At 41.3% G+C, this 21,561-nt stretch overlaps 1 protein-coding gene and 1 long non-coding RNA gene across 6 annotated transcripts in view; one reads left to right on the forward strand and one right to left on the reverse strand.

The window, feature by feature from the left end:
- MKLN1 (muskelin 1) overlaps positions 1-21,561 on the forward strand; it is a 312,186-nt gene that overhangs the window by 119,480 nt on the left and 171,145 nt on the right. For 2 of the 4 annotated variants that reach the window (XM_078059570.1, XM_078059571.1), the window contains one exon: positions 9,336-9,499. The exons of the other annotated variants lie outside the window; for them this stretch is intronic. Coding sequence is in view for 1 of the 2 variants with exons in the window: in XM_078059571.1 (XP_077915697.1) it covers positions 9,474-9,499 (26 nt within the window). In the remaining variant the exon portion in view is untranslated. The remainder of the gene's footprint in view (positions 1-9,335; positions 9,500-21,561) is intronic. 4 annotated transcript variants of the gene reach the window in all.
- The window catches only part of LOC118526760 (uncharacterized), a 39,204-nt gene that overhangs the window by 7,356 nt on the left and 10,287 nt on the right, over positions 1-21,561 (reverse strand). Inside the window, exon 2 of one of the 2 annotated variants that reach the window (XR_013442879.1) lies at positions 931-2,763. The exons of the other annotated variant lie outside the window; for it this stretch is intronic. This is a non-coding gene — a long non-coding RNA (uncharacterized LOC118526760). Of the gene's footprint in view, positions 1-930; positions 2,764-21,561 lie in introns of those variants that run through there. 2 annotated transcript variants of the gene reach the window in all.

Below are 21,561 nucleotides of genomic sequence, written 5' to 3' on the forward strand. Positions count from 1 at the left end.
AGAAAAAAACAAAAATAACCCATAACGTCTCCACAACGAAAAACCAATGTTAACTTTACTGTATTTCTATTCAGTCATTCTCTTTTGCATATCATTACACAGATATGATTCTAGCTCTACATGTTAAATTTGCATGCTGAATTTTTTACTGAATATTATAATCATTTCCCATGTTATTAAAAGTTCTCAGTAATTAAACATCATTTTAAATGACATTTTCCCTGGTTTTTAGCACATCTGGATCAATCTCTACCAATTTATGAAAATCCCAAGGGTCTAGAGAGATTTTTTTCGTCTCTAAGTATTTACGTTTTTTTGGGTTGGTGAACAGAGCATCCGCAAACGCCAGGGCTCTCCAGGGCCTGTGCATGATAACTACTGTACAGTACTTGATCTTCTGGAAAGTTCTCACGTTTTTAAGTTTTTATTTAAATTCCAGTTAGTTAACATACAGTGTACTATTAGTTTCCATACAACACCTGGTGCTCATCACAAGCACATTTCTTAATCCCCATCACCTATTTAACCCACCCCCACCCCCAAAACCTACCTCCCTTCTGGTAACCATCAGTTTGTTCTCTACAGTTAAGAGTCTATTTCTTGGTTTGCCTCTCTCTCTCTTTTTTTTTTTTTTCCCTTGCTCATTTGCTTTGTTTCTTAAATTCCACATATGAGTGAAATCAAATGGTATTTGTCTTTCTCTGACTTATTTCACTTAGCATAATACTCTCTAGCTCTATCCATGTCGATGCAAATGGGAAAGTTCTTGTATTTCTAATAGTTGATGACACAAGTGATCAGAAGATGCCACCCTGCAAAATGTAATAATTCAAAGCATAGGCCTTTCTTATATACCACATCATTGTTACATACTCAAAGGACCACTAGTTTGCCATGGCTGCCATAACAGAATACCACAGACGAAGTGGGTTAAACAACAGAGATTTATTTTCTCACAATGTTGGAGGCTAGAAGTCCAAGATCAAAGTGTCAGCAGGTCTGGCTTCTCCTGAGTCCTCTCTCCTTGGCTTGCACATGGCTGCCCTCTTGTTATGTCTTTTCTCTGTGCACAGCCCTGGTGTCTCTCTGTGCATCCAAATGTCCTCTTCTTATAAGGCCACCAGTCATATTGGATTAGCGTCCAAGAACAAGTGTCTTGTTCTTTTTTACCGCTGAAAATAGTCATTGAAGGGGCATGCCACATTTTGTGTATCCCTTCACTGGTTTATGGACATAGGTTGTCTACATTTTTTAGCCATTTACAAATAAGGCTGCTATAAACATTCATGTATAACTTCTTGTGTGGAGCTATGTTTTCATTTCTCTTGAGTTTATGCCTAGGAGTGAAACTGCTGAATAACCTGGTACAGAAACTGCCAAACTGTTTTCCAAAGTGGCTGCATTATTTTACATGTCTACTGGCAATATGTAAGCAATATGTAACCAATTTCTCTATATCCTCACCAACACTTGTTATTGTCTGTTTTTATGAAAGTCATCCATGTTGGTGTGAAGAGGTATCTCACTGTGGTTTTGATTGTATATTCCCTTAATGATTAATGATGTTGAATATCATTTCTTATACATATTGGCAATTTGTAGATATTTTTTAAATTTAATTTAATTTTATTATGTTATTTGTAGATATTTTTTGGAGGAATATTTATTCAAATTCCTTGTCCATGTTTTAACTGGGTGTCATTTTATTACTGAGTAGTAGTAGTTTTTTATACATTCTGGACACAAGTTACTTGTTAAATATATGATTTTCAAAGGTTTCCTCCCATTCTGTGGGTTGTCTTTTTACTTTCTTGATGATGCTCTGTGAAGCACTAAAGTTTTTCATTTTAAAGTCTAATTTATCTATTGTTTTCTTTTGTTACTTCTGCTTTTGGTGACATAGCTCAGAAACCATTGCCAAATCTAAGGTCATAAAGATTTACTTCTATGTTTTCCTCTATGAGTGTTACAGTTTTAACTCTTGGATTTAGGTCTAAGATCCATTTTGAGTTAATTTATTTGTATGGTGTAAGGTATAATCCGATTTCATTCTTTTGCATGTGGATATCCAGTTGATTCAGCACCATTTATTGAAAAAATTTTTCTTTCCATTGTTTTGGCACCCTTATCAAAAAAATCAATTGACCATAAACATAAGGGTTTATTTCTGGACACTCAATTCTATTTCATTGATCTCTATGTGTATCTTTATGCCTTATGGCTTGATTATTACAGTTTTGTTGTAGGTTTTGAAATTAGGAAATGAGCATCTCTTGGGGCACCTGGGTGGCTCAGTCAGTTAAATGTCTGACTTTGGCTCAGGTCATGGTTCTGGGCTTGAACCCCACATTGGGCTCCCTGCTCAGCAGGGAGTCTGTTTCTCCCTCTCCCACTGTCCTTCCCTCTGCTCATGCTCTTTCTCGCTCTCTCTCTCTCAAATAAATAAATAAAATATTTTGAGAGAGAGAAAGAGAGAGAGCATGGGGGGAGAGGGTTGAGAATCAGAGGGGGAAACAAACTCCCTGCTGAGCAAGGAGCCCGATGTGGGACTCGATCCGGGACTCCAGGATCATGACCTGAGCCGAAGGCAGTCGCTTAACCAACTAAGCCACCCAGGCGCCCCAATAAATAAAATCTTAAAATAAAAAAAGAAATGAAAAAAAAGGAAATGAGCATCTTTCAACTTTGTTCTTCCTCTTCAAGAACGTTTTGGCTATTCTGGGTTGCATTTCCATATGAATTGTAGGATCAGCTTGTCAAAGTCTGCCAAAAAAAAAAAAAAAAAGCTGGAATTTGGATAGGGATTGCATTGCATTTCACTGTCAGGTTGTTTATTGCTAGTGCATAGAAACACAATTGATTTTTGTATATTGATCTTGTATCTTGCCACATTTCAAAACTCATTTTATCTTATATTCTTAATCATGATGCTTTATTGCTTATTCTGTTCAAGGCACTGTGACCATAGAAAATACAAAGATAAACAAGATATGGTCTCTGTCCTGAAGAATTTATAGCCTAATTCAAGAAGTAAGACATAATCCTATTGAGTAAATAATAGCCTATTACAGCAATGTAAAGGGAAGTACAGAACTGCCAAATGAACATTACAGATAATTAGAGCTCTAGCAAAGTTCAAGGGATGGAGAAATAATTCAAGGCTGGAGAGATCTGGAAAAAGTAGAGTAGGAAAGATCTGGAGGCTTACTCAGTCCCTCTCTTCCTCCCTCCTTTCTCCCCTTCCTCCTTTAATTTTCTTGCTTTTTTAAAATCCCATCTCTCTCCCACTCCAACTTCTTTAAAAACATTAATAGAAGGTGACTATGATTAGTTATCATTGTTTCTCAAACCTGGGTGATCATAAGAATCTCTCGACAACCCTACTAAAAACATAGATTCCAAGGTCTCACCTCAGAATTACTGCATCATATTATCAGAGGCTGGGGTATGGAAAACTGCATTAAAATTTTTATCAGGTGGGGGCACCTGGGTGGCTCAGTCAGTTAAGTATCCAACTCTTGATTTCAGCTCAGGTCATGATCTCAGGGTCATGGGATTGAGCCCCACATTGGGCACCATGCTCAGCGTGGAGTCTGCTTGTTTTCTCCCTCTGCTCCTCCCTGTGCTTGCTCACTTGCTCTCTCACTCTCTAAAATAAATGAATAAATAAATAAATAAAATCTTAAAAAAAAAATTTTATCAGATGATTCTGATTTTCAGCCAAGTTTGAGAATCTCTAGGTAAGATTAATAATAAAGATATCCACATGTGTACAATGCCCAGTTTCATGCTGTTGCACTTTTGACTGTCAAAGATGTTCACAAATCCAGGAGGTCACTTACCTGCGTAAGAGAGTGTGTAGGAATCTATGCAACAACTCCTCCATTAATGAGAAATATCTAAAGGTGTATACATTACTAAGAGAACTCAGTAGTTTCATCTGTATTTACAGGGATGGCTCATTCCCATAAACACTTTTATTTTCAGTATTTGAGAACCCTAAAAATCTCAAAATATCCTTCTGCTATGGATGACCCGAGTCACCAGTGGGATTTACATTCACTATCCAGATTTAATAAATTATAACAGCTTGCCATATTTGCTTAAGATTTTTTTAAAAAAGATTTTATTTATTTACTTGAGATAGAGAAAGAGAGAGCACACGCATGCATGTGTGACATGAGCAGGCAGAGGGAGAGGGAGAAACAGACTCCTGATGAGCGGGGAGCCTGACTTGGGCTCAATCCCAGGACCCTGAGATCATGACCTGAGCCAAAGTCAGATGCTTAACTGACTGAGCCACCCAGGCTCCCCTTGCTTAAGATTTAAAAAAAAAAAAAAAAAAAAAAGTTACAGAAGAAGACCCTTCCATCCCATCTCTCTCCAGATGTAACCAATCTCTGGAAGGTTGTGGGAATCCTTCCCCAATGTTTTTATATTTTTACTACACAACATATATGTTTGGGGTGTTTAAACATGTATCTAAATAGAATACATATTTTTCTGAAACTTTTTTTCCAACATCATGTTTCTGAAATTTATCCATGTGAAACTTGTAGAGCCAGTCCATTCTTTATAATATAGCAATATAGCAAAATATATAGTACTGCAATATAGTCCTGTTGTATACATATTTTAGGGTCTACTGTGAATGAATATTTGTTTTGTCTAGTTTTTTTCCTATTTCAAATCATGATGGAATCAATGTCTTTGCATATGCCTCCTTGGGTTCACGTGCGAGAATTCTACTAGGGAATATATCTAGAATGGAAATTACTAGAGAATAGAATATGTAGATTCTCAACTTCACTAGATTGCTCTCAAGGTTACTCTCCACAGTGGCTGAACTAATTTTTACTCTCATCAGGGATATGTGAGAATTTCTCTTTCCCATATTCTAACCGACCTTGTCAAGCTTTTTAAAAATACACATATTGGGGCGCCTGGGTGGCTCAGTCGTTAAGTGTGTGCCTTTGGCTCAGGTCATGATCCCGGGGTCCTGGGATCGAGCCCCGCATCGGGCTCCCTGCTCGGCGGGAAGCCTGTTTCTCCTTCTCCCACTCCCCCTGCTTGTGTTCACTCTCTCACTGTGTCTCTCTCTGTCAAATAAATAAATAAAAATACACATATCTGGGCCTTATTTTCAGATTCTGTCAGGGTAGCTCTGCAGTGTAGTTTGAACAGGCCACAGGTGACACTGAAACATAAATATCACCAAGACCCTTTGCTCCATGTACGTGTGTCTGTATGCACAGCGTAATATACGTGAATTGGCACGGTGAGACCACTTCAGTGCTTTGTTGGTAACACCTGTGTTGCTATGCTACATTTAGATCCTTGAGGAGAGGGTAGAGAAGTTCTGCTCTCCAAAATACTTTACATTTTGAATCACGTCGGGGTATGTGATTTACCAGTCCACAGGATAGTACTTAATCTAAAGTCCCTCCTTTGCCGGCTAGGCTTATGGTGGGGGTGGGGGTTGCTTTGTAGAAGTTGTCCTGCCTCTTACTAGGCGAACGGCTGGGTGTCAGTTGCCAGGGTGTGCATACATGCCATTGCTTAGGGCAGGGTGCGTGTCAGCAACGTCTGCCAGCCCACTGAGTGGTGTCACTGTGAGGTGCATTTGTGGCTTTTTCAAAGCCCTGAGGAATCTGAGAAGCAAGTGAGGGAATGATGCATGAAAACAAAAGGCAGTGGAAAGAGTGACCGGTCAGTAGGCTCCAGCAGGCTGGAACGCTCCGTCCTTGTTATTACTGCTTCATGAAAATGCCACCAGCGTCCTGGCAAGGTCTGGAAGGTAGAGGCTTCTTGAGAAAACAAAGACAAGTGATGTATCCTTTGAGGCTGGAATCTGATTTCCCAGCTTCCCTACTTTCCAGTGGGAGCTACAGGGTGAGGACGGGAAATCCTCTGTCCCTTGGTGGGTTTAGGCTGGTCTTTTCCCTGTCTCTTGGCTGCTTTCCCTGAGTGGAAGCAGCCAGCTCTGGTCTCAGAGGCCTAGCAGGGCTGGCCTGGGAGGGAAGTTGGGCGGTGCCCCAGACTCAGCTGTTCCTCAAGAAGTGATGTGAAGGTCACCACCCTAGGGGAAGGAAAAGGGCTTCAGCCATATTTCCCATTCAAAGAAGTGCCTCCTCGTGTTGGGCAATGAGACCAGGGGATGCTCTCATTCCTTGCCTGCTTTCTTCTGAGCTATTCATGTGCTGGTACCACACACTCGCAGGATAGCCTGCCTCGGTTTTCAGAGATGAAGTAGAAGCTGCAGAAACGTAAGAGAGTTCATTAAGTTCATGGGGTGGCTATTTGGACTGGTCATTATTGGACTTGTCAGAAGTCAACCTCTGCTTTCCCTCCGGATAATCTCTTTTCTTTGTCATATGAAGTACCTAGATGCAAAATAGGGAAGTACTCAGCATTCTCTTCCTTTCTAAAAAAGTAGCTATGGGGATAATGAATAAAAATAGGTCTTTGTGAATACAATGGGGCTGAGCTGAGGGTGTGGTTTGCTTGGCAACAGCTCAGGCAAAGTTATTTTTCTCTTGGTCCCTGAATGCTCCTGACATTGCCTCTGCCTGATGAAGTCCTAAAAGACCAGCTTGAATGTGACTTTTTTTGGTGAAACTCCCATCAACAGAGTTAATCACTCCCTTCTTTCTGGTTCCATAGCATTTTCTTATAAAAAACATTCATCAAATTGTGTGACAATTACTCACTTGGGATCATGCCTCATTCTTTGTGTGTCTTGTCTGTTTTCCCAGCATTTAGGGACCGTACTTTAACATAATAATCCTTTGATAAATATCTACTGGATGAACCAAAGTTTCTGAGAAAACACCAATACCGAGCTCTTATATTTTCTTAATTATCCTCTGTCTTTTCCAAATTAGGGTGAAACTCCTTAAGTTTCAGCTCCACATAGAATGGAGGGCATGCTAAAACTAGATGCAATTTTTTTTTTTTTTTCTGAAGAATTGCTCCAGCAGGAATGGGTGTTTCAGATATATCATTCAGTTTCAGGTGCAGAAATTGTTTCTGGGAAACACTGCCATTATTATCTCTGAAAGGCAAGCCAGTGGAAATTTTTATTTTCCATTTACAGATGGACAAATGGAGGCTTTCTTTCTCATTTACCAATTACAGAACATCCACTCTGTTCAAAAGTACTGTGCTAGGATTTTCACAGGATAGAAACATGTACACGACGAGGTTTTTGTTCTAAAGAATGTCATAATCTGGTTAGGATGAAAATCTATTTGTATGCAAGAGTAACAATAAACTTAGTAACATTTAATTTAAATCATATGAGTGGTCCAAAAGAAATATCAAAGGGAATAGAGAAAGGGAGGCAAAATAATTTCCAGCCAAGGTGATCAGGGATATCATTGCCATCGACATAGTACTTGAGATGAATAGATTTTTGTGCTGGTTATTCTCCATTTAGCCCCTCTATTAGTCACTGTGACTGCCATAACAAATTACCACAGACTGGGTGGCTTAAAACAACAGAATTTTCTTTTCTCACAGTTCTGGAGGCTAAGAGACAAAAATCAAGGTTTTGGCAAGCCTCCGCTCCCTCCCTAGGCTCCAGGGCAGAGTCTGTCCTTCAACATCTCCAGCTTCTGACGACTCCAGGCTTTCCTTGGCTTGTGGCCACGTCACGCCAATTTCTGATCCTGTGGTCACATGGCTACCTCCTCTTCTTTCTCAAAACTTCCACTACTTCTCTTTTATTAGGTTATACGTGATTGCATCTAGGGCCCACCCAAGTAACTCAGGATAAGCTCCTCCTCTCAGGATCCTAAATTGAATAACATCTTGTGCCATATAATATAATATTCTCAGGGTCTGGGGATAGCATGTGAATGTATTTTTTGAAGGGGCCATAGTCAGCCCATGACAGCCCCCTATCCTTCTCTGCCCTGCTCTGTGCCCCATGAGGCTGTTACCATGATGATATGATCTGGACTCCACAGTGCACTGGCTTAATGTTGGGTTTGGCCAATGGGAGGCATCAGCAAGTATCGGCGGGGGGGGGGGGGGGGGGGGGCGGGGAAGGGGTTGAGGGGTTGCAGTATTTCTTCTCCTTTCCTCCCTGCTTTAGCACTATGGTCTGGCAGCAGCCATGCCCCTTCACAGCTATAACCTCCTTCTGGACTCCTATAACATTATTTGCCTCCCTTGTCTCTTGAGCCCTGAGTTTCCACTCTTGCAGTCCTTAGGTGCCTCAATATTCCTCTTAAATGCCCCAAGCCCTACCTACATCCTTGCAAGTAGTGCCTTCATCAAATTATTTTCAAAACCCCAGCTGAGCGTACCTTCAGTTTCCTGCCATGATCTTGCCGGATATAGATATGGAGAGGTAACAATTTAATTTCCAGAACAGAGAGACTCAGGTTGCTTCCATCTAAGTTTAAGTAATGACCAGTAGGAACTGAAAGGTGATTCAGCACACAATACGGCCATAGCAGCTGGGCTATCTCTTGGCCTCTTCTGCAGGAAATATCTGCTGCCCTGCACTCTAATTATTTATGACTGGGACTCTCTGCTTCTGTTGCCCTTGCTACTAAGTACTTTCTATTCTTTTCTCTATCTCACAGCTTCCAGTGCATCATGGTTTCTGAGGCCACGTGACTTCAGTTTTCTTCCTTTCCTCTGTGTATCTTTTGCTTCTGCCCATTGCTAACTGCTGACTCCCTCTCTGTATTTCATATTCAACTCCCCCAAAGGACCTGACTGGGTTGGCGGCTCACCACCAAGTACAGACTGTCGGGCAGAGCTTTCTTGGCAAGCTACCACATCGGCATGGGCTTATTGCCCTAGGTTGGGTATCTGCTCCTGGAACAAATGGTTTTGTTTGGAATGGCAGAATAAGTTGATAAATAATTTGGTTTCCTGTCTATTAGAAACACCGAGGGGGTTACAGATGTGGCAGATATTCTGATGCTTTCAGGCAGTTATCAAAATCCAGAGGAATTTCTTTTTTTTTTTTTTTTTTCCCAGAGGAATTTCTGTTGTCCAGTTTAGGATTAAGGCTAGTTTTGAGCTATTCGTTTGGAGTCTTTTTATTGCCAAGGATTCTTTTAAATAGTTTTATTTACATCCAGATAAACTGCACCTTTTTGGAGGTAATACACGAATTCTATCAGTTATAGTGATAATACTGAAATTTATTATCAGCTATGATTATCTTCTAGAATACACTCTTGGTCTCTTGGCTTTGAGCCAAGAGAATTTAGGAAGTGGTGGTTCCATTTAGAGAAATGGAGCCTGAAAATCTTAGCCTATGTTTTACAGAAAATAGAACTCAAACCCAGAATTAATGCTCATGTTTTATTTAGGAGCTACAATCCCAGGGCAGTAAGAGTGAGAGAAAAAGGGAAGGGAGACAGAGAAAGATGGGAAGCGATGCAAGATGATGCCCGAACAATCTGCAGAGATAGTAGGCATGCCTGCATGTCCGTGCGGAATACCTCCAGATGCTATATGGTGAAACCATGCTCAGGTGAGTGCTTGGGAGGGAGAAAGGAAGAGGAATCCATCTTTGTGGTTCCCTCCCATTTAACCACTGATCAAGATTCACCACACCAGGAGTTACTTTCCTCACACTTTTAGATTATGTAATATGGTCCCATTGTTAGTCTTTCAGCAAGCCACATACTAGACAAGCTGTCTAGTATGGCCTTTAATCCTGGTTGGGGGTAGAGAGAGAAGCCAGAAATTCACGGTGTGAAGCTGGTAGAGAGAGAAGCCAGAAATTCACGGTGTGAAGCTGGTGAGCCTGGTCACTCGGTGGCAGTCAAGGTGGGGATAAGGCCAGGAAAGTGGCAGGTAAGTCCAGCCTTAGGTTGCGGGCCTACCTGGGCCCAAGGGGAGCAGGTCAGCTGCAGCAGCGGCAGAGATAGAGTAAGCAAGGAAATGATGACAAGAGAATCTGATGAGGCACATTAAGATGTGTCTGGTATACTCAACATTAGAAGGAAGGATATGCCTGAAACTTGCAGGGATGTCCAAAAGGCAGTTGGAAACTTGGAACTGGAACTACTTCCAGAAAGACTGTGTTTTGAGAGTTACAGAAGGAATATCCATAGAGAATTCTATTCCCAGACAGCATAGAATAAAGGAGGAGGAACATGGGTTTGGAGATAGGCAGAGCTGTGCTTACATTGCAGCTGTGTATGATCTTGGGCAATTTTTAAAAAATTTTGTTCATTTATTTGAGAGAAAGAGCAAGAGCTGGTGGGGGAGGGGCAGAGGAAGAGGGAGGGAGAAGCAGACTCCCCACTGAGCAGGGAGCCTGACAGGGGGCTTGATCCCAGGAGGTTGGGATCATGACCTAAGCTAAAAGCAGACGCTTAACCGACTGAGCCACCCAGGCACCCTGATATTGGGCAATTTAACTTCATCTCTTAAAGCCTTAGTTTCTTTATCCATAACATGGGGATGATGATACTATATAGTTCATGCTTCTGAAGCATTTGGCACAATGCTAGGCATACAGTAAATGTTAAATAAACGGGCAATTATGATCATTAATATCATTCCTGGATGACTGTAACCTTCCCAGGTTTCTCTTCTCCAGACTGACTCTGTCAGTACTGGTCCTAAGTGCTCGTGGAGCAAGATGGGTGGCTCACGCCTCAGTCCTTTAATTCCTCTCAAGGGCAGCTGCCTCTGGATCACTCCAACACTTGAAGTCATGGAGCCCAAGGAAAGTGGGAGGCCCCCTACAGGGTGCTGACATATTAAGCCCCAAGAACGCAGCACCACTAACCCATCATTTTTGGCAGGAGGCAGGACATATCTTAAATAGTCCATTTGCCTCTATACATTTTTTTCTCCCTTCGAAGTAGGAAAATAAAGTTTTTTGGTCAAAACTTTGCCTTGGTGCCCCCAAGAAAGCACCGCCAAATAAGTGTTGCTAGGTCCTTACAATAAAGAAGTTCTTGTAAGACTTTAGAACAGAAGACATTCCTCTTTATACAAATGGTATTTGATGGGATATCATCTCTGGATTACACGTATCAAGTTTTGTTTCTTCCCAGAAGTTGAAATTCTTTTGAATTTGCACAAGCATATGAAATGCCAGATACTTTAATACTTAAAGCATGTAAATGATTTGGAAATTTCTGGAACAACAGAAGCAAACACCTATCACTCTTCTGTTCAAAACCCCTATCATTCAGAACAAAAACCCAAATCCTCATCAATGGCCTCTGATGACCTATGGGAACTGGTCCCCCACTACCGGACCTCATCTCTTACTGCTAGGAGGCAGTATGGCATCCTCTGGTGCCACAAAGCCCCTAGAGCCTCTAGAGACAGCCCCAGCTCTGTCACTTGACAGTTACATTTGGGGGTGGTTTGTTAACCTTCTTGTGCTTCAGTTTTATCATCTGGAAAAAGAGAACAACAGTATCCACTTCACATAGTTGTTGGGAGGATTAGTTAATATTTTTAAGTGCTTAAAATACTGCTACTAGCAAGGACTAGCTAAGTGTTTGTTAGATAAATAAAACACTTCCCCTCCTTCACGCACTCCAGCTACACTGGCCTCCTCGCTCTGCCTCCAGCAGGCCAAGCGCGCTCCTGCCCAAGGGCCTTTGTATTTGCTGTTCTCCCAGATGGCCACCTGACCACTTTGCTCACCTCCTTTAAGTCTTTGCTCAAAAATATCACCTTTTAAATGATGACAAGCCTATTCCAAATTGCAGTCCCCTCCTGTATACCTCTACTTTGTTTCTTTTTCTCATTAGCACTTACCTACTTCTAATGCTGTATAAAATTTGCAGATTTAGTGGCTCAGTCGTTGGGCGTCTGCCTTCAGCTCAGGCCATGATCCCAGGGTCCTGGGATCAAGCCCCACATCGGGCTCCCTGCTCAGCAGGAAGCCTGCTTCTCCCTCCCACTCATCCTGCTTGTGTTCCCTCTCTCGCTGTCAAATAAATAAAATCTTTAAAAAAATAAAATAAAATAAAATTTGCAGATTTATTTGTTTTTCACCTATCTCCTCCAGCTAAAAGGTAAATAAGGGCAGGGATATTGGGGTTTCCCTGTTACTCTCTCAGGAATTTCTGAAAGTTGCCTTTCAGTATCTGAACTTATACTTGTAGGTCTGTAAGTCCAACGCTTAGGAGAATGAATGTATCTGGGTTTTATTGTTGCTTGTTTTTTATCATTATAGCATTGCCATTACTGATTGTGTGGCCTTTGTTTTTTGTTTTTTTAGAGAGAAAGAGAGAGAACGCTTGAGTGGTGGGGGGTGCAGAGAGAGAGAGAAAGAGAGAGAGGAAGGAAATCTTTTTTTCTTTTTTTAAAGATTTTATTTATTTATTTGACAGACAGAGATACAATGAGAGAGGGAACACAAGCAGGGAGAGTGGGAGAGGGAGAATCAGGCTTCCCGTGGAGCAGGGAGCCCGATGCGGGGCTCGACCCCAGGACCCGGGGATCATGACCTGAGCCGAAGGCAGACGCCCAACGACTGAGCCACCCAGGCGCCCCGAGAGAGAGGAAATCTTAAGCAGGCTTCATGCCCAGGGGACCCTGAGATCATGACCTGAGCTGAAACCTGGGCTCGATCTCTTGACCTGAGCTAAAATCAAGAGTTGGATGCTTAAGTGACTGAGCCACCCAGGAGCCCCAGGAATATTTGTTTTATTCTTTGATGTATCCCAAGTGCCTAGAACATTGTATGGGACATAGTAGTTGCTCAATACTATTTGTGGGATGAATGAATACACTGTTTTCAGATGAACAAGTTGAGTCTATTGTAAATATTGATTTGTAAACGAGCTTCCTAATATGCATGTAAAATGCAGAAGATCTCCCCAAAAGTTGTTCTCTTAAGTTGAATAGATATGATCTCCTTCCCACAATATTGTTTAAGTAATGGATTAGGAAACTTTTTCCCCCAAAGATATTTAAAGGTGAATTTTAGCTAACACTTAGGTTGAGCTATCTCTAATTCCTAGGGAGCATACTCTGAATTAATGAAATTGATCGACTCCTAATTAATTGCTAGTGGGCTCTGTGGCACTGTCATTTAACCAACATGACCTACAAGTTATCAGGATATGGAAAGAGAGAACTAATCGACACCCACTCTAGGTCAGGTAAGCGGCCAGGCTCAGAGCTGTGAGGCAAGTATCCTTGTCGCTATAGAATAGCTAAACAAACCTACGCCTACAGAGACCCTCGATCACATACCTGATAGGTGAAAAAGCCAGGATTCAAACCACCAATTTACAAAATCCATACTCTTTCCAGTATCTCACTTTAAACCTCTGATTTCTCATTTGTAATATATAGTAACATTACTTAGACACAGACTTATTATGACATTTCAAATAACATATGTAAAACAGTACACTTGATAAATGACAGGGTGTTTTTTTTTAATTTTTTTTTTTTTTTTTTTATGGCTGTACTTTAGGAACGATGATGAGACTTTTCCCATGCGGAACAATCACATAGCCTCCCCAGGGAGAAAATATAAGCCCTGACTTATGGGGACAGCAGAAGTAGGTCCTATGGGATAGATTAGTGGGAGTAGTCACATTACATATTAATAAGAAGAATTTTAAATTCAATAAATGCTTAAATACTTATTGTACTTTTTTCATTAAGAGTTGACTTTAGGGACTTTCGCTAGTCAAATTTGAGACAATCTAATCACCAAAATTTTGTTTGTATGGTTGTATAAAAATGATGGTTGTATACAAAGAAAAAGCCACACATTCAAAGTGACTAAAAGGGGGGGGAGGAGAGAAGAGATGGGGGAGGAAATAGGAAAACAAAACCTTCTTCTTTACAGAAGAATGCCAGCTAATAAATGTTGAAGAAATGATGAGGTTTAAGAAAAACACGGTTATGCAATCCCCAATGTAATAAACTCATTCAATCAAAGACTATACGTGGATGGATAAAACCTTTGGGTGAAGGGTTGATGGGTGTTATGGGTTGAGTTGTGTTTCCCAAGAAAGGTATGCTGAAGTCCTACCCCCAGGACCCTAGAACGTGATCTTATTTGGAAATAGGATCATTGCAGATGTAATTTGTTAAGATGAGGTTATCCTGGAATAGGATGGGACTCTAATCCAGTATGACTGGTGTCCTTCCAAGAAGATGGTCACGTGAAGACACAGAGACACAGGGAGGATGCCATGTGAATATGGAAGCTAAATTGAAGTGTGGCAGTTGCAAGCCAAGGAATGTCTGGGGCTACCAGAAGCTAAAAGAGGCAAGGAAGAATTCTCCTGAAAGTTTCAGAGGGAGATCTGCTGACACAGTTTTAATACTTCTCACCTTCAGAACTATGAGACATTACATTTCTGTTGTTTTAGCCACCGGATTTGTGGGTACTTTGTTACAACCACCCTAGGAAACTAAAACAATGGCAGTGTACCAAAGCCATCACCCTGCATATCCAAACGGTGGATACTTCATCAAGTATCACAACTTAACATCACTAATAGTGGGACAACCTGACATCATATTCCTTCTGATATGATGCTGTACGAGGCACATGATGTCACTCTGATAGACTGATTGCAATAGGCCCAGATTCTTTCCCTCCCTATCCACACCCCTTGCAATGTGACTTTGCAGCAACTCCCATCAAGAGGTAGAGTTTATTTCTCTACCACTTGAATACAGGCTGGCTTTGTTATCTTTGTCGGCTAATATAATGCAGTTAAAGTGACAGAGTGCCAGTTCTAAGCCTAGGCCTTGATAGATGTTACATACTTCCACTTTCTTTCGGACCCTACCTCTTCCATGAGAATAGGATGGGGCTAGCCTGCTAAGCGTGAGAGATGAACGGAGCTGAGCCCAATCACCCCAACTGACCTGGGATCCTAGACCAGCCAGCCCCCAGTCAACTTGCCAAATGACTACAGATCCATTAATGAGTCCAGCCAAAATCAGCTGAGCCCAGCCCAGATCAGCAGAACTACCTAGTCAATGGTAGAATGCCCCTGAGTGTGGGGGTGGGTTGGTATGCAGTAATAGCTAATCGTTACAATGATCTATGTACTATTCTTGCCAAATATGTTCAAATGGAAACTAATCATGAAAAAAATCAGAAAATCCTGTAGTGTGGAACGTTCTGTATCACAACCAGCTTGGGCATTACAAGTCCGTGTCATGAAAAACGACAACAAAAAAGTGAGGAGACTGTTCTAGATAGACTAGAACAACGTTTTTCAATCTCAACACTAATTGACATTTTGGGTCAGCTAATTCTTTGTTGTGGGGGGTTGTCTGTGTATTGTAGGATACTTAGCAGGCATCCATCGTCTCTATCCGCTAGATGCGAGTAGCACCCCCCGTCATGACAATGAAAAGCTGAATGTTCACCTTGGGGCCCTGGACTAGAGAAAAAATCAAATGCAATGTATGAACCTTGTTAGTATCTTATATCCAATAAAAAAAAAAAAAAAAAAAAAGATGGCCATAAAAGACATTTAGGACAACTAGAGAAATTTAAATGTGGAATTAAAGGTATCAAATCATTAATTTTCCTAGGTCTGAAAATGGCATTGCAGTTATGTAGGAGGATGCCTTTATTCTTAGGAGATGTATGCTGAATTATTTTAGCGACCCATCATAACGTATTCAATTTACTTTCAAATACTTCAATGCATAAAAATGTGTATTTATAGAAAGAGATACAGGAGAGATGACAAAATGTTAACAATTGATGAATCTAGGTGAAGAATATAAGGGCATTCATTGTATCATTCTTTTGACCTTTGTGGGTTTGAAAATTTTAAAAATAAAGAGTTGGGAGTAAAAAAAGTTAACCTCATCTCCATTTCCTGACTCCTTGACTAATTTAATGTGATACAAAGAGTAGGCTTCTTCTAAATGAATCTGGGTGCTCATTCTGCATTGCTTGGACAATGAGCTAGCTCAAACCAGGTATGGGGGGCTTGGAGGCTGAGGAAAGGGGCTTCTCTCAGCCTGAGGAACTGTCCCCAAGCTCTGCTTCCCATGGGACCACTGGCTTCACTTGTGTAATATCCCAGGGGCCCAAAAGTCTAGCTGTTGGGCAGCTCGTCTGTTTCCCAGACAACTCTGGTAAATAGCTGGCACGAAAGTCCAGGCTGCCTGATGCCAAGACAGTGTGATTATTCCTTTCACTGATAAGGCTTACTCTCACACTTACTGGCTCTATATAAAAAAGAGATCAAAAGAGAGGCAGAGTTCCCTTCCCTGGAATACAAACCATTCTGTGGGGCCAGCAGGTCAGCCAGGGACAATAAGAGAATCCTCCCTTCTCTTAATGACTTTGACTTTGTAAGTTTCCTCTTTTCATAGTAAAACCTAATTCTTTAACCTGTACTATATGACATCGTGGAATTCAAATCAAACCCTGGTGCATTAAAGTGGCAACTGCAGCCAATCTCAAGCAGTGGCTCCCTAAGTTATCTACAACTTCTGTCTGACTTGGCTACAAATCAGACGTTCCTATGACCTCCCACCCTTTGGATTCGATTATTTCCTAAAACAGCTCACAGAACTCAGGGAAACAATTATGTTTATATTTTTTCTTTTCTTTTTTCTTTTTGTAGAGAGGGGGAGCAGCAGGGGAGAGGGAGAGAGTCTTAAGCAGGCTCCATGCCCAGCGCAGAGCCTGACTTGGGGCTCAATCTCAAAACCCTGAGACCACGACCTGAGCTGAAATCAAGAGTTGGACGCTTAACCGACTGAGCTACCCAGTCACCCCCAATATATATATATTTTCTATTATCTCATAACAGGGCACTGTATATTATATGGTCTGCTTTGTGTAAAAATGGTGTGTGTGTGTATATATATATGTAAGTATATATATATATGCTTATGTGGAAAGAATACACAGTTAACAGAAGTAATAATAATAATAGTTAACTTTTTTGAAGTTTGAATTTATTTTTATGTTGGTGTGGTGTCTTACTTTTACAATGAAATAAAATACACAGATTGTGCCTTGAAACATCTTTCAAAATGTCAATCAGTATCCCTTCTGATACTTTTGTAGAAAAAATATTTTAATTATTGACACAGGATAAGGCTGTGTGTGGGAAACTTGATTTTAGCTGGTGATGCAGGTATTCAAATAATATTGATCCACTACAACTAGTTGTATGATTTTTAGAACCTGGGAAGGCTGGATCAGAGCAGTTGCTAACTTTCTTAAGTATTGGTCACTCACCTTTCTTAAATTGCTCAGGCCAAGTCTTCAGCAAGACTCCTAGTAGAACACAACAGTAAACCAGCAAGGAAAAAACAATGTGACAGGAAGTTTTTTTTTTTTTCTCCTTTTTCCTTCTTCCCTTTCTCCTGAGTTTCTTCAGGGACATGGAATTGAAGACATAAACCTGATCCAAAAGTACCAAGATATGGGGAAATCTGCAAAGATGCATGGATAATTCTTGTTCTTTGTAAATGCACCATCTTTGCGTCTGACAGCTCCTCTTTAAGACACCCAAGGTACTCATCTGAGAGGACAGCCTCTATCAGGGGAACATTTTCTGTTCCCAGTGAAGTGGCACATCCAGTTCTTGGTGCAAGCTCACTTAATTCCTATTAGTCATTTCACAGCTGTATCTTGGGAAGAGAAAATCTCAAATACTTTTGGCTGATTTCACTAAACTAAAAACAAGACCTTGCCCTTTTCTCACCCCTTGTTCCCGTTTGTTTACAACTTTCCAGTCAATATAACATGTCTGTTTTTGTGGATATTTCTCCTATATGTTTTAGTTGTCTGCTGACCTATCTACCCCGTGTCCATTCTACTTGCGCACCTAGATTTGTGGCCATAACATAGCAGGTGGATGCTGGCCCACCCACCCCAGTTTGTCATTGAATTAATGGTGCAATTTGTGTTTGGTGGCTTATGATTCGAAGATTGTTCAGGAACACTGCTCAGCTGGGGTGCCTGGGTGGCTCAGTTGTTAAGCGTCTGCCTTCAGCTCAGGTCATGATCTCAGGGTCCTGGGATCGAGCCCCACATCGGGCTCCCTGCTCCGTGGGAAGCCTGCTTCTCCCTCTCCCACTCCCCCTGCTTGTGTTCCCTCTCTCACTGTGTCTCTCTCTGTCAAATAAATAAAATAAAATCTTAAAAAAAAACAAAACACACAGGTCAACTACCAAGAGAGACAATGGATTTGATCAAGGTTTGTTATTTTTTAGGTTGTTTAAGGACATTAGATGAATGCGCAAATTTGTTACCGTAGCGTTGCTATGCATACTGAAGATGCACATACGGGATTATTATTGTAGGTTGGTTTGTGACAGCTGGCCCTGATTTCCTTATTTCCTCAAGAAGATACTTTGAACAATTATTTAAATGCCTCCTCTCTGCAATTACAATAATAATGATAATGATGATTTTGCAACTGAATATGCAATTCAGGGTGCATACACTACCGTTTTTAGCTTGTTTCTCTTTTTATAGTGATGTCAGCTACTGTTGTCAGTGTTACTGAAGAACAAAGAACCATTTTTGTATTGAGGGTCACTGAACTACATGAAAAAAGTAACCTAAGGCCAATAAAGGAAGTTATAAGAAAAATAATTATTATAGTTAGTATTTAAAGAATGCTAACTATGAGCAAGTTTTTCTCCTTGGAGAGACAAATATAGCATTTTCAGAACTTAATTGCTTTTATTTTTATTTATTTAAAGTAATCTCTACGCCCAACGGCCCAACATGGGGCTTGAACTCATGACCTCGAGATCAAGAGTCGCAAGCTCTACCGGCTGAGCCAGCCAGGCGCCCCAGAACTTATCTGCTTTTAAAGTTAACAACAAATACCTTATTTAGTAATTATAAATATTTGACAATGTTTTTGTTCTATGGTATAGTCCATTAAGGAGAAGCAAGTGGAAAAGATGAAAGAGAGGAGAGGTATGTGTTGTGGGTTAGAGGGAGATGACTGAGTGAAAGAAGTCAAGTCAGATGCAGAGGGGAATGAGAGAGCAACAAGGGGTAAGAGGAGCAGGATATAAAGACTGATATTGTGGGAGAGCAGCTGAAGGAGACAGGTAGGAAGAGAGGAATGAGAGGAAGAGAAAAATGGGTAAAGAAGGAGGAGAGGAAAAAGACTTAGTGTCGGGGATTTCTCTTTTTAAAGAAAAATTATTTATTTATTTGAGAGAGAGAGCCTAAGGGAGGGGCAGAAGGAGAGAGAGAGAAAAAGAGAGAAAATCCCAATCAGAAACCCCACCCCAGCACTGAGCACGGAGCCCAACGTGGGCCTCGATCCCACAACCCTGAGATCATGACCTGAGCCAAAACCAAGAGTTGGACACTCAACCAACTGAGCCACCCAGGCACCCACACAGTGTGGGGGATTTAAAGAAGCATTTTTATTTGCTTTTAGGATGAATGTGGGGTCTCTAGAGTGTGGCATTTGCACCAGCATCACCTGTTACCAATTCTCTTTAAAATACCGATTAACTGTTGTTCACAACTTTAAGTATCCAAGTCATTTTAATTGTAGACCTGGTGGACAAGGTGGGAAAGTTGAAATGGAAATCTTACAACTAAGTGGATGTCCAAGCTAGCTGCCGTTGCAGCATCTGGTTTCTTGATGCTTACTTCTCAGGAGAAATTCCAAACGCAGAAGGGGAGCTTAGCTGTCAGGTACCAACAGCTTCCTGCTAAGACATAAGGGGGGAAAGTTCCTAACCTTGGTGGCACATAGAAATCTTTGGAGGAACTAAAAGCCTGGCTGGTGGAACCAGTCCTGGGCCAGGACCTTTGGTAAATAAGGCAGCATCCATGATTTTAAGGGAAAGAAAAAAAAAAAGGAAACCTTTTGAGAAACTTAAAATTAATATATCAATGCTTAGGTCCCACCCCTAATCTGTAACTGTTTTGGGATGTGATGTGGGGATTTTTACAAGTTTCTCATGGGATTCCAACATGCAGCCAAGAATGAGAGCCACTGCTTAGAGGCATCTCTCTGAATGTGCTCACCAGAGAAACCCAGTATAATGATGGTTATTTTTGGGGCTCTGAGAGCAATGACCTGAACATTAAATTGCATAAAATTAGACCTAAGGCCAGAGTTTCTCACTCTTTGTGCTATATGTTTAGTAACTGACATTGCCAGAAATTGTTTGTAGAGATGGGGGGGGGAAGGAGATAATTTTGAGCTTATATGGAAATATACAGGAAGAAAATAAAATTATCAATATAAGAAAGGTCTTTATAAAAATTTGCATTTGAGACATGTTTTGGCCCAATTCCAACATTATGAGGACATCTGGTGTCTCTTTGAAGACAAACTTCAGTTGACCTCCTCAGATTGATCTGAGCTGTTGGGGAACCAGGAGAACTGGTCTGCTTCTTCTCTGTTTGTTTGTTGTACTAAATAGCTCAGCTGAGTCCCTTGTCCCACGACATCGCTGTTGCCTTACTCTCTGACCTGCTCTGCATGCTGGATCTGGTTCTCTTTTCTAGTGCACAGCCATCTAGAATTCTTGGTCACTATGCTCTCCTACTTCTGTCATTCTGCAGTTCCCTCTGTTTCAGTTGACACTGAAACTTATTTAACCTGACCATCCCCTGTGCTGATATTCTAATGCAGAAAACATAAAGGGAGAAGCTGTCCCCAGTCAGCGATCCTTTCATGTCAGGTAACACATACATATTTCCATTTAAAGTAGCTTTCTGGAGCTTAAGTTTCCTAGCCCACGAAGGGAGTCTCCTATGATGATTTTCATGTGAAACAGGAAAGAATGGTTGCCTTGACAGACCCACAGGGGCTGATACCCGTAGGCCTACTCTAGATGATTCTACTATATTCTGGGTATAGCTTGAATTAGAAAAGATATTTGGCCTGTGGCCGTATAGAGCCAATGTTCTGCTAACTACCACTATGGCCACTATTGTTACTTTATATTTTATATTTATATGCTAATGCTTTCCGGCTACTTTGTATATTTAACCCATTTAATATCTGACTAGTTGACTGTGAAGTCCTTAATAGCTAGGTATATTCCCAGTACCTGGCACATAGTAGGTGTCCAGTAAGTATTTACTGAATGAATGGATGAACGTTGAAGCCGTCCAGGCAATGAAGGTGAGAGCAAGCTGGATGAAGCAGGGAGGAAAGGAGAGGAGCTCGTTCCATTTTCGCCTTCACAAAAACCAGGTTGAGCCCCTGACCGTGACAGTGGGACAGAAGCACTGACAGGTCCTGACTTAAGAATCCCCTAAACCTCGGGGTGCCTGGGTGGCTCAGTCGTTAAGCGTCTGCCTTCGGCTCAGGTCATGATCTCAGGGTCCTGGGATCGAGCCCCGCATCGGGCTCTCTGCTCCGTGGGGAGCCTGCTTCTCCCTCTCCCACGGCCCCTGCTTGTGTTCCCTCTCTCGCTGTCTCTCTCTGTCAAATAAATAAATAAAATCTTTAAAAAAAAAAAAAAAAGAATCCCCTAAACCTCAAACATTTCTACCCCAAGGGGTGGGATAATTTTTTGTGAGCCAATTTCACTTTTCCCAAAAGGACTTCTGGTTTCCAAATACAGTAGGAGTCAGTGGTAATTGCTTTTTGGAATATTATTTTGTCT

Source organism: Halichoerus grypus, chromosome 12, assembly GCF_964656455.1.
Source record: "Halichoerus grypus chromosome 12, mHalGry1.hap1.1, whole genome shotgun sequence".
NCBI classification, from domain to species: domain Eukaryota; kingdom Metazoa; phylum Chordata; class Mammalia; order Carnivora; family Phocidae; genus Halichoerus; species Halichoerus grypus.